This window comes from Kogia breviceps, chromosome 2 (genome assembly GCF_026419965.1).
Source record: "Kogia breviceps isolate mKogBre1 chromosome 2, mKogBre1 haplotype 1, whole genome shotgun sequence".
Classification (NCBI taxonomy): Eukaryota; Metazoa; Chordata; class Mammalia; order Artiodactyla; family Physeteridae; genus Kogia; species Kogia breviceps.
Window position 1 is genome coordinate 22812732 of NC_081311.1, and position 13316 is coordinate 22826047.

The following is a 13316-nucleotide window of genomic DNA, read 5'->3' on the forward strand; positions in this document are numbered from 1 at the left end:
TTAGTTTACATAATGTTTCCTCCCTCTCCCCTTCCTGAAGAGACTTGATAAGCCCCAACAGTAAGTGAAAGTAAACCAGGGCTGTGGTTTTCCTACAGGGTCCCATCAGTGAGGCGACCTCTTAGCCAGGTGGCCCTAATGGAGGAGAGCTTTTGTTTCTCTTTCCTCTCCATCTCCTTTCTATGCTCTGGAAATGCATTTAATTCTCATAACCATCGCAGTGCAGGGTAGCCAATATTATTACTCTCATTTTTTTCAGAGAGGTAAATAACTTGCCCCAGCTAGTAAGTGGTGGAGCTGAGCTTCCATGCTCTGAAATTACCCTGCATGATTGGCTCTCATGTCTTTTCCATCTGATGCTCTCTTTCCTCTCTCCCTCCTGGATTTCACCAGTGTCACTAATGGGCACTGACCCATTAGTCCAACTGCTCTCTCCTCCTTAGAACCACAGACAGAACTTTAAATCTAGAAGGTCTTTGGACTTACCTAGTCCAATCCATTATTTCACAGTTAGGAAATTGTGGCCCCCAAATGGGAAACTACTGGCTTAAAGTCATTCTGCTCTTCAGTAACAGATCTAATTATAATAATAATGATGATGATGGTAGTGGTAGAAATTAATGTTGATGGATCCTTTATCAGCATCTGTTCTAAGCATTTGATATATATGATCTGTTTTATTGAATCCTCTGAACAGACTTATGAGGAATATGCGATGATTATCCCTGTTGTACAAGTGAGAAAATACGGAGATAAGTATAATCTGATAAGTATAATTCTGAATCTAGTTTCATAGAAACCTTCTATCCCTTGCTATGCTTACTTCTTCCTCTTCCTAAAATCCTTCTAAAGGCATCATCGAGAGTGGGTCATTCTCTATCACATGGGTTCTCTTCATTATAAAGCATCTCTTAATTAAAAGTTTGAGCAGGGAGAGTCATCTCTCTCCTCTAACCAAATTCCTGAGCCATCCAACATCCTTAATTCATCTTCAGTCAGGTGGGTTGTCCAGAGTTTCATATATGTAACTAGAAAATTCTAAGGACGGGCATGACCTACTAAAGGAAAATTGCATCACAGGGTGTTAATCAGGCAAGATTGAGTTCAACAGAAACAAATGGCAGGAATAGTTTTAAACTCTGGGATAAGCTAGTGGCAAGTACCAGAGGACTCTGCGGGGAGGGGATTATCAGTGTCGTTAAGCCACAGGTGTTTGCTAATTGGTGCTTATGGAACTTAGGCTCCTACCCTCCCAGAGGCAGGGGTGCTGTCTTTCCTATATATATATATCTTTATTGGAGTATATTTGCTTTACAATGTTGTGTTCGTTTCTGTTGTACAACAAAGTGAATCAGCTATACGTATACATAGATCCCCATATCCCCTCCCTCTTGCGTCTCCCTCCCACCCTCCCTATCTCACCCCTCTAGGTGGTCACAAAACATCGAGCTGATCTCCCTGTGCTATGTGGCTGCTTCCCACTATCCATCCATTTTACATTTGGTAGTGTATATATGTCAATGCTACTCTCTCACTTCGTCCCAGCTTCCCCTTCCCACCCTGTGTCCTCAAGTCCATTCTCTACATCTGTGTCTTTATTCCTGCCCTGCAGGAATAAAGGTTCGTTAGTACCGTATTTTTAGATTCCATATATGTGCGTTAGTATCTGATATTTGTTTTTCTCTTTCTGACCCTTCACTTGGTATGACAGACTCTAGGTCCATCCACCTCATTACAAATAACTGAATTTCGTTCCTTTTTATGGCTGAGTAATATTCCATTGTATATATATGCCACATCTTCTTTGTCGGTTCATCTGTTGATGGACATTTAGGTTGCTTCCACGTCCTGGCAATTGTAAGTAGTGCTGCAGTGAACATTGTGGTACGTGTATCTTTTCGAATTATGGTTTTCTCAGGGTATATGCCCTGTAATGGGATTGCTGGGTCATATGGTAGTTCTATTTTTAGTTTTTTAAGGAACCTCCATACTGTTCTCCATAGTGGCTAAATTAATTTACATTGCCACCAACAGTGCAGGAGGGTTCCCTTTTTTCCACACCCTCTGCAGCATTTATTGTTTGTAGATTTTTTGAAGATGGTCATTCTGACCAGTGTGAGGTGATACCTCATTGTGGTTTTGATTTGCCTTTCTCTGATAATTAGTGATGTTGAGCATCTTTTCCTGTGTTTGTTGGCAATCTGTATGTCCATTTCAGAGATGGCTCCCAGGTCCTTGAGAAAGGCATTCCTGGATTGCAGAAGATTTACATCTCAAAGGTGCAGAGAAAGAATTTACAATTGCAAGTTTCTAAAGTAGACGCTCTAAGAAAAGGGAGGCCAGAGCCTGAAGTCCCAAAGAAACCTGCCTAAAGTTTAATTAAGCTGAGGGGAAATTTAAGACCACTATGGTCAGACTGAAGGAGGTATCATATTTGGGAAGTTGGCAGAGGAGCCACACAAGAGACTGGAGGCAAGAAAGTTTAGTTTGCATGGTTTTCCTTAATTTGCTTCAGGGCTCAGGTTTGCCTTTAAATACAAAAAATAAAATGTAAATGTATAGAATTCATCTCTCAGCAGCTGCAAAAAATACATATATTACTGGTGTTTACCCTTTTCAGTCCTCCCACATGCATCCCCTATTTGTTGAATAAACTTAGGGATAACACTTCTCTGCACTGCTGTTTAGCATGCTAAGTAATAACAAAGGGAGCTGCACCATTTTTCTCATTTGTGTCTTTTTATTAAGATAAATATCTTCTTTTGAGATGAAGTCTCCACAGTTTGGTTAAGAGGTTTGGGGAAAGTGAAAATGACATACACATACATCTTCAGAGTGAAAAGTTAGGACTCAGTGGGTGATTCCTTGGTGCTGCCATTTACCGTACTACTAATTAGTATGCATTTCATTCTTCTCCATCAGAACTGAGATGGGGATATTCACCTAGGTGGCCAGTGACTCATAAAATAGTCAGACTTTGAAAAATACATGTTTGGAGTAAGCTGACTGCCATAAGTACAGGCCTGATCGTGTAAGAGTGTTCAGTGCCTGCGCCTAATAAATCTTTAGCAGTGTTAGGAAACGCACGAGTGGGTTTTTGTGTTTCCTGAACGTGTCCCCGGCGTTGCCGATGTTGCTAAACCCCTCCTGAAACACCAGAACATGCCTAAAACAAGAAAGAAATGTTTGTTGAATAATAAAATGTGTAAATTACAGAGAGCCTCCACTGATATTTATGCATTTATTTATTCAACAAACGTATTAATTAAATGAGTCCTAGTCATTGAAGATGTAAAATGAACTGGGCACTGTCCCAAAGGGCCAGGAACTCAGTGCCTCCGTCCTCATTGAAGTAATATTCTTCTGTGGGAGACAGTAAAAAGGCAAATTATTTATTTATTTATATTTCTATTGGAGTATAGTTGATTTACAGTGTTGTGTTAGTTTCAGGTGTACAGCAAAGTGAATCAGTTATATACATATATATATATATATATATATATATATATATATATATATATATATATATATATATCCACTCTTTTTTAGATTCTTTTCCCATATAGGTCATTACAGAATATTGAGTAAAGTTCCATGTGCCATACAGTAGGTCCTTATTAGTTACCTATTCTATATATAGTAGTTTGTGTAGGTCAAATCCCAATCTCCCAATTTGTCCCCTCCCCTGCTTACCCCCCAACACAAAATAATTTAAAAAGCAAGATGAATAAAGAAGGCAAATAGGGTCATATGGTGAAAGGTGTTAGAGTTGGTGAAAGGGAGGATACCTGAGGTTGCTGGTGGGAGGGGTTTCTCCCAGGAGAGACTGAAGGCTGAAAAAGAGCCGAGAAGGCTGTCATCTGGGACTTGGAGGTGTGCTAACATGGGAAGGAACACGGCATATTGAGGAACACAGGGAAGGACGGGGTCGTGGCGTGCAGGGCAGCCTGAGGGACATAAGACAGGAGGGAAAGTTGGCACTGGATTGTGTGAGACTAAGAAGGCCATGATATGGATCTGAATCTTATTCAGAATGCAATGTGGAGCCTCCAGCAGATTTCAGGGGAGCGATGTGATCTGAGTATACCATGTGCTAAGACCTCCACAGGGCTGTGCTCTGAAACTCATCATCGTGCTAGGGCCAAGGCCATGCCAGGCAGCCAGGGACTGAGTGCGGTAGGAATACTAGAGCGAACCCATTCCTGGGATGTGGGGCTCCTCTGGCTGACTTTGGCTCATGGACTTCCCATCAGTCTCACTGAACCTTCCTCCCTCTCTTGCACTAAGTGTCATATATGCATCATGGTCTGACGGTGCTTCAAGCTCCTCTGACCTCCTCCCCATATTCTCTTATAGACAAGAGAATTCTTTTATTTCTGCACAAAATCCTTGCTTTTATAATTCCATCTACTTCTTATAGGACCAAGATTAAATTCAGGGGCTACTGTGCCAACTAACAAAACCCTTGAATTAAAGACCTGAAACTTCCTTTCACTGCAAACAATTTAGCAATAGAATGGCTACAATTATGACTATAATTATAGAATCATATAATAACTATTATGATGTGATGATAATGAAGGTATGTGCCCAACACAGTTGTACCATAAGAAAGAAAATCAGAACATGGTGGGGGAGATTATTCAGTCAGTAAATGCTTGCACTAGAGCTTGAATGTTGTGTGCATAGAAGGTGAGAAGGATGGGGCATTCTAGGCAAGGGGCAGCGTGTGCAAAAAGGCGCAGGGGCATAAACCTGCGATGCTGTCAGGGCACTTCAGGTGTGCACAAGCAGTGTCCAGGAGTGCAGGGGCTAGACCTGGGAACAATGCACAAGGCTGTGGAGCTAAGCATGGGCCACAGACTAGGGCTTTGGTCTGGAAAAGAAGCTGAGAGGTAAGACGGATGGGATATTGAACTTGCCTTGCAGTAAGGCCTCTCTGGTGAGTATGAAGGAAAAGGACCCTCCATTAGGGCTTTGCATACAATATAAAGTACAACAGACTTCTTGAGAGACCTAGCTGACTTATAGTAATCCCCCTGCTGTTGTATTTACAGAGGAATTTCGATCTCTTCGCCTGTCCTTTTCTCCAGTCCTGGACGACTACAACCCGGACATCCCTGAGTGGAGGAGAGACATCAGCCGAGTTATCAAAGAGTCCCTGGTGGAGGTGAGTGCAAACAACTCCTCTGGCCCAGACCCTTTTCCCCTCTGTCTTTACCGAGCTTCCTGGAGAGGGGACCCTCGCTCAAAGAAATGGCAGGAAAGAACCGGAGGCCAGGGGAAGTGGGTACCATCTGTCTGATACCTGCAAAGTTGAGCCCCATACGTGCAGACATGTCACAGGTGCTATGGGGGGAAATGAAATTGAGTAAAATCAGGGGGTCCTTACCCCTTGTGAAACGTTTGTTCTGCTTAGAGAAGTCGACCCTGGAAATATGTGACGGTCACGTGGCAGAGTTCATGAGTAGCCATTGGTACATGTAAAAATCAGCTCTTGTGCATCATACTGGCACAGCATAAATACAGTTAGTAAGAGCAGCCTGGGTCCCAGCTTCACGAATGGCCAGCGCAACGGCACAGCGAGCGCTCAGCACTGGAGGGCAGCCATCTTACTATGTCCCAATTCTTTCAATGGCATTTCTCTCCCACGACAGCCCCAAGAGGAAAGTATTATTGGGAGTTCCCTGGTGGTCTAATGGTTAGGATTCAGCGCTTTCACTTACACGGCCCAGGTTCATTCCCTGCTCCGGGAACTGAGATCCTGCAAGCCATGCAGCACGGCCAGAAAAAAAGGGGGGGCGGGGCGACCTAAAAGATGCTCAAAAAAAGAGAAAGTATTACTGTCTTTATTTGCAGATTAGGCAGTTGAGGTTCAGAGAAGTTCAATACCTTGTCTAAAACCTCACAGCTAATGAGTGACAGAGCTACAAAACTGAAGTGAAGGATGTGAATCGCGTGTCTGGGTTTTCACATGTGAAGCACAGCCCCGTCCAGTTCCTGGGAGAGTAACAGGTGGTGTGGTTGATCCCTCTCTGAGCGAAGGTCACCTACAATTTGACAAGATGCCCTCTTCTAGGCACATTCCCCCCTGCGTACTCCACTTCCATGAACGGTCAGAGGAATGGGATATCTGCTCATGGAGCTGCTTGGATTTATTGCACAAACCCAGAAAATCAGAGATGACTTTTCCCTAAAGTCTATTCTTAGCACGAAAGAAAAGTCAATTTAGGATTAGTTATACGTTCTTTCCTGCACCCAACACATGGTGTCTCATGACCCAAAGGGATAAGGAGAGACAAAGGCATTCAGGTAACCCCTGCTCAGAAAACAGATCTCGTGTCCAGCCTTTTGGCAAAGAGCTGGCCTTCCCCGTATTCATACCATTATCTTTGTTGATATTTATTTAGCACTTACAATATTCCAGAAACTCTTCTCAGTGTTCTGCATTTTTAAACATATTTAATCACAAAACCCCTAGCTTATGATGTAGATAGAATAATTATTCCCACTTTACAAGTGAGAATACTGAATTTAGAGGCAGATAACTTGCCCAGTGCTGTACAGTTTAAAATCAGGCTCTGGGGTCAGACCATCAAGGTTTGAATCTTGATTACCACTCCATTCTGCTGCTATCCTTTGCCTTGTTACATAGAGAGACAGGAATAAATGGAATAGTGGGGTGGAGAAGTGTTTTCTCCTGTGCCTCTGGGTAAATGCCATCTCACCTTTATCTTTCTTAATGACTCTCAGCATCCATAACGTTATCGGTGGCTAAACATTATGGCCACCAGGAGGTGCGGCTACCAGACCACAGGCCCAACTGGAACAGGCCCTTTTGCCTTTGGAGCTGTGTGTCCCTGGTGTGACAACTGGTTTCTCTCCTCTGCTGTCCAAGAGAGATGACTTATACCCTTCACTGGACCCACAGCTCACCTCCTTCAGTCTACGGCATTCTAGAGATCCATGTCCCTGTAGATCTCCGAGGCAGCTATCCAACACCCCCAGGTGATTTATCAACCAGGCATTAGCTCAGCAGTGATGTTTTCCAGTCTGATTTCTCTTCCCATTAATTGTCTAGGGATCAGATGCCCTGAGCCTCCACCTTTCCACCAGCTGTCCAGTAGGCTAGAAATGACTGCTCATTAATATTTCTAGGCCTCTGCATAGCATAATCAGCTAAATGGAGAACAAACAGGTTGGCTCAACATCCCTCAGGATAAGGGGTGATGGAGTGGAGGGAGCTTTAAAGACTCCTTGGTTACCCAATCCTAAGAGGCAGCTGAGCCAGCCCTGGTTGCTAGCGCCCCACCCTGTCTTTGAGATCAGTAATTACACTTGGCCACTTCTTTAAGTTCTGAAGTACCCTATTGCCAAGTGTCCCCTAATAAGCTCTATAAGAGGGACAGCCAGCAGTCAACTTATTTATAATTTTCTTCCTATTCATTCTGTAACAGAATTTGATATACAATCAACTGCCTTTTCCTCATCGATTGGGATTTTTCTACTGACATTTTGCAATGGTATCTTTAATTGAATGTCATTCAGTAAATGGTTTTGTTGATGACGAGATGGTTTAGACATAAGCTTTGAGTTTAAAATCTAGGAGGGCCATAAAGCAGTATGGTATCAGCTGGGATAGGAGCTGCTTTGTGATAAGTGTCAGGAGAAGGAAGGCAGGAGAGCGCTAGTTCAGAACAGAGGAATTATGGTCCGACCAAGGTTCCAAACTAAGTGTCACCACTCACTACCTAGATGACCCGGAGCCAATGTTGAACTTTGCTCCATCTACTGTCTGTCCTGTAGCAGAAATAGGAATGCCCCACCCAGATCCCCATTCAGGGAAAGACTGGGATCTTAGCTGCTGGGAGTGCTGTGGGCGGAGGCTTCAGCGGCCTTCCCCATGTCATGTCCCTTTCAGAGTGGCTCATGTCCAATGACGTGGTCGTATAAAGGCCTGGCCACTCAGCTCAACCTCAGACAAATCTGAAGGGCCATTCTCACTCCTTACAGGATCTTCTGAGGCTCTTGTTGGCCTTTGTCACAGCTCAGCTTCTCCCTCCGCCGATTCCTGCTTCCTGGCTTTCGCTCCTATAGATGTTGATTCCAAGAATGTCCCCTGATAAACACCCTACGTACTAAACTCAGAGCCAGCTTCCTGAAGACTCCCAACCTGTGATCTGTCTTCACCTGTACAGAGAGGCATAATAACACTTGCTCCAAAGAGTTGCTGTGGGGTGTCGCATTACATTATATTAAGAAGTTGCAAAGCAGAAACTAACACACCATTGTAAAGCAATTATACTCCAATAAAGATGTTTAAAAAAAAAAAAAAAAGAAGTTGCTTAGCACAATGCCAGACACATGATAAGGACCCAATAAATGGAATTTCCTGCTACTTCGAAAAATATATAAATGTAGATTTCAGAAACCAACAATCATCTAATTGGGAAATCATGAAAAATACTCTGAAATAAGTGAACTTGATGAGGGCTCATGAAGGATAAGTAATGTTCTAGCAGCAAATGTATAGAAAAGACACTCTGGGGGAGATGGCGTGCACAAAAACATTTGCAAGAAAAGGCTGGAATACTGAGAAATTGTACATGAGTCTATCTGGCTAAGCGTAAGATGACATTATGAGTTGTGGGTAATTAGGAAGGAAAGGTGGGACCATATTGCAGTTGGCTTTGAATATATATTTAACCCAGTTGGCAGTGGGAATTTGGACATGGAAACACAATCTGCGTTGGACTGTAGGAAGATAAATCTGGAAGTAGTAGCCTGTCTCCTGGAGATGGGAAGGCTGTTGTAAAACTTGAAGGGAGAAAGTGTAAAGGCTGAATTGAGATATTAACCCGGGGGGGGGTGGGTGGCATTTAAACAGGAAGGAGCCAACAGGATCATTCGTGTAGAGGGTGACTTGTCAAGAGCTCATAGACTGATTAGATAGGACGTGGAAAGGAGAGTGTGGTGCTAGAGATGAGATAAGGCTCCCAGCTAGGGTATCTGGGCGAGGAGTGGCTCCGGTCACCCACGTGCAGAATGAAGATTCCGGGGTGAATATGGGAGGTTCTCGTAAAACAACCAAATGACCTTCTGACTTGGCCACTGGAGAGAGAAGCCAGGATTGTAGCCGTGGATCCTAGAACCATCTAGAGAGTGGGCTCGGGAAAGAGGAAGTTCTTGAGTGAGTGATATCTATGATTTTAATAGAAGATTCCGTGCAGCAGAGTGAAGGACTGAGAGTGCTCCTGGAACGGGCTGGTCATCAGGGTCTAACGCTGTGGAGAACTCAGCGGACGCCTGGCCATGGTGGTCTGGGGTTAGGTTAGGTGATGGAGGGATGCCTGGTCAGTTTGGAGAGTAACTCTAATGCTTCGAGGAAGAAGGAAGCTAGGTTAGAAAGCGTTAAGGCGTGAGGGGCAGAAGATAAAGCTCAGTAAGTGACGGCCTTCTCACTGTCAAGGTCCACTTACTTAGACAAGGCAGCTACTGCTATTATTCCCACTTTTTAATTGGAGGAGATGCAAAGTGTTTCAGGCCTCGCGGGGATGGAGCTGGGATCAGACCTCGGAGTCTGACTTGTACCCAGTGGTGTCTCTCACATTCCTCCCCAACTGGTGCACACAGGACCCTACCTTCCCACCCCGCCTCCACGCCTTTGTGTCTTCTTCCCCCCACCTCCAGCTCTCTGCTGAACACTTGGTCCCTTCTCATCAGCTTTCCTGCAGGACTCACACGCGCCTCTGTGTCTCTCCCTCAGGCCACCGGGGTTCCGGGCCAGCACATCTTGGTGGCGGTGCTCCCTGGCTTACCCACCGCTGCCGAGCTCTTTGTCCTGCCCTATCAGGATCCCACAGGAGAAAACAAAAGGTCAGCCGAGGACCTGGAGCAGGTGAGTCCTCAGGTGACATTTCAGCTTCTCCCAGCAGTCTGAGCCACAACCCTGCTGGGGTCTGACAGCGGCTCTGGGGGATCTCCACTTGGGAGCAAGGGTGCCAGCTGTTCGTGGAGTCTTCCACTTTCCTGTCCTCTGTTGAGATTTAACTACAGCTTCGCCAAACAATATGTGCAAGAGTGTGTATTGTCAGCAGTGGCTAAATCACTCAGAGTATATCCCGCGCTGTGGGAGACTCTACAGTGTTTATTATGAATGAGATGAATCTTTGTGTACTGATGTGACAAACTGTCCAAGATATTAGGCGGGGGAAGAAAGCAAGAGGCTACACAAGACATAGAAGTCAAATCTGTTTATATCTTACCTCACACACTTACATCATAGGAGTACCATGAGAATCAAATGATGTATCTTTTTAAAAAGGTACAACTTTCATACAAATCATGAATCACCACCATACTAAGGTGACCTGATTTGAGCTTATAATAAATGAGTGATATTAGCTCCAAGCACCTCTCCTGGCTACGTGGGGTCTACTCTCTCCTCATCTCCACCACCTCTGAAGTATTAGGGTGTCTGTGTGTGTGTGTCTGTCTGTGTGTATGTGTCTGTGGCTGTGTCTCTCTCTTCTGCTCCCTTAGGTCTTTTTTCCTCCCTTCCTTCCTTTTAACTTCAAAAGATTATCCAACCTCTATAGTGAAGATTATTACTGTGATGATGTTATCGTTGTTCTTATTCTTCACCCATTCAGTTAAAATGATCTGTCTTGGTCTGGTTCCCCTGTTAAAAGCGACATGATGGGCTTCCCTGGTGGCGCAGTGGTTGAGAGTCCGCCTGCCGATGCAGGGGACGCGGGTTCGTGCCCTGGTCCGGGAGGGTCCCGCATGCCGCGGAGCGGCTGGGCCCGTGAGCCGTGGCCGCTGGGCCTGCGCGTCCGGAGCCTGTGCTCCGCAGCGGGAGAGGCCACAACAGTGAGAGGCCCGCATACCGCAAAAAAAAAAAAAAAAAAAAAAAAAAAAAAAAAAAAAAAAAAAAAAAAAGCGACATGATTTTGCTTTCTCAATTCTTTCTGGCAGATAGATTAAAAATAGGATTCCTCTCAGACACTAAGTAAATATTGGCTTTCTCCCTTCCAGTACTTGGAGCTTTTCAGTTTACTTAGAATAAATCTATAATCTAGTCCCATGATCTCTAGTCTCCAAGATGGTTTGAGAACCTCCTATAATAGCCTTATTAACAACCCCAAATTATAGGCTGGCCTACCTGTGATCACACCCGCCTTTTAACTGCCACTTTTTCACTTGGCAAAAGACTCACCTCTCTATTGTTTTCCAAGTGCAAGTAATTGAATAACTGGGCTGTCAAGGAAAGCCCCACTGAACCCCATCTCCTAGTGAACTGTAGTTAGAGGTTGGGCAGTAGGGAACCCATCAGACCTACATCTGACTTTGCTCAGCCCTAGCTCTAGACTTCCCACTGTATTTGACCAATTATTCTCTGCACCTGCAATTCAGTGGGAGAAAGAATGGATTATTTCTTATTACCACACTGCTCATGAGACCTAGAGGGGAGGTAGATCACTATCCAAGGCATGTAGATAGGGATGCTAATAATTATTCCTCCTCTGGAAATCTTATGGATTGTCCATGAAATCCAGAATATAGTCTTCTCGATATGGAAGAGTCCAGATTTAAAGCCAGCTAATTTCCCAGGTACCACATCATCTGTGCATCCCTATTTCTCACACTTTTCATTTTTTCTCTAAAATATATTTTCTAGATGTTTCCTTGAGAGGAACTGTGGGAAGAAGAGGGGTGTGTTCTCTGAAACTTGGTTTACTTGTATATGTTGCTTTGACTATCTATTTTCCCTAGAGTTCTTCTTTCTCTTTATTTGGTCTTGTCTGAGTGGATCCTCCGGGGACACTCTTGGAGACCTGAGTAATTGTCCCTGAGGCAGCCTGATATCCGGTATTGACAAGCCATTTAATTGGAGATCTAAAGGCAGCTGGCTTGGCTTGTGTGAAAGCTGTGGGACTTAACATTTGGTACACATGTAGGGAGTCCAGACGTTTTATTAGAAAGAACACAGGTTTGGAGAAACATAAACCAAGTTTCTAGCTTCAGCTCTTATATTCATTGTGTATATCTTATAGATGACAAATATTCAGAAAAGTTAAGTAATTCAGCCCAACTCACATAATCTATAATACCCATCTCAGAGGGTGTTTGAGAGGTCATTAAAGAAATGATGCAGCAAAGCCCTTGACCTATAGTAGGTATTCAGTAAGTGGTAAATAGATGGTGGTTACATTTATGGACATTTTGTGATAGGAGGAGAGTATATGAGAAATGCAAAAAAAAAAAAAAAAAAAGTAAGAGTATTAAAGTCCAGGGCATGTATTGGAAGAAAGAGGATGGTGACAATAAGGAGAAAAAGATTAATGAATGAAATTGCACAAGAGAACGAGGACAACAGGAAACAGAAAGAACATGCATGAATGAGTAAACTGGAGGGAGGATGACTCATCTAAGTTATCATGCAGATGGATGACATTAAGGGAAAGCGAGAGTACCAAGTGAGAGATTGTAACTCTGGTTAAGGTCATTGCCAGTGTAGCAGCCTTACCCAGGACTCAAACTAAATACAGTGACCAAACAAATGCCAAACCAAGCACATAAGAAATCAGTGTCTTACGGAGAGTATCATTACCCCGATTAATAAGTGCAGTTATGAAATCAACATACAAATTAAGGCTTGTGTCAAGAGCCAGCAAAATAGGGGCTGCCCACAGGGATCCTATAGGTTTTGTCCTAAGAGGGGCCCTTTAATCTTTCTCTCTGACTCAGTCACTAGAAAATGAAGAACTTCAGGCGCCAACAGGGAGCTGTGAATTGCCTGAGGAGACACAGCTCTTCAAGGAAAATGACTTTCTGGTTCTGTTTCTGCAACTAACTCTCAAGCCTAGCAGACCCCTTGCCCTGCCATGCTGCAGATGTGTATTTGGGTACCAGTTGACTTCTGCGGACCCCCCAAGATACCAAGGCTGTTGTACCAGGAAATGAACAAGAGATGTTTTGCTTTGGGTTTTTGGCAGGGTTTTTTTCCTGATGCAGTGAACATGTATTCTATTCAGACAGATTTAAGGGGAAAAGGTGAAGTCATGAGCTTCTTTAGTTGAGAAGTCCAAGGATACAGTTCAGGCGTGGATGAACTCAAAGAGGAAGCGTCACCAGATTACTCCCCTGTCTTCCTCTCTCCCTCTTTCTCCATCTCTTTCCATTGCTACTACATGAGAAGTCTGCCTGAGAATGAAGCCAAAACATAGGAAGACAAGAATGGCCACAGGAAGCCCCAGTCTTTTATTTAGTCATCTTATCAGCCCCATTCAAAAGACATTGCCTCTCCCCTGAGT

General features: G+C 44.0%; 1 protein-coding gene across 4 annotated transcripts in view; it reads left to right on the forward strand.

Moving 5' to 3' along the window:
* SORCS1 (sortilin related VPS10 domain containing receptor 1) overlaps positions 1-13316 on the forward strand; it is a 565941-nt gene that overhangs the window by 526700 nt on the left and 25925 nt on the right. For all 4 annotated transcript variants that reach the window (XM_067024735.1, XM_059052971.2, XM_059052968.2 and 1 more), the window contains exons 22-23: positions 5058-5170; positions 9767-9898. In XM_067024735.1, the coding sequence (XP_066880836.1) occupies positions 5058-5170; positions 9767-9898 (245 nt within the window). The remainder of the gene's footprint in view (positions 1-5057; positions 5171-9766; positions 9899-13316) is intronic.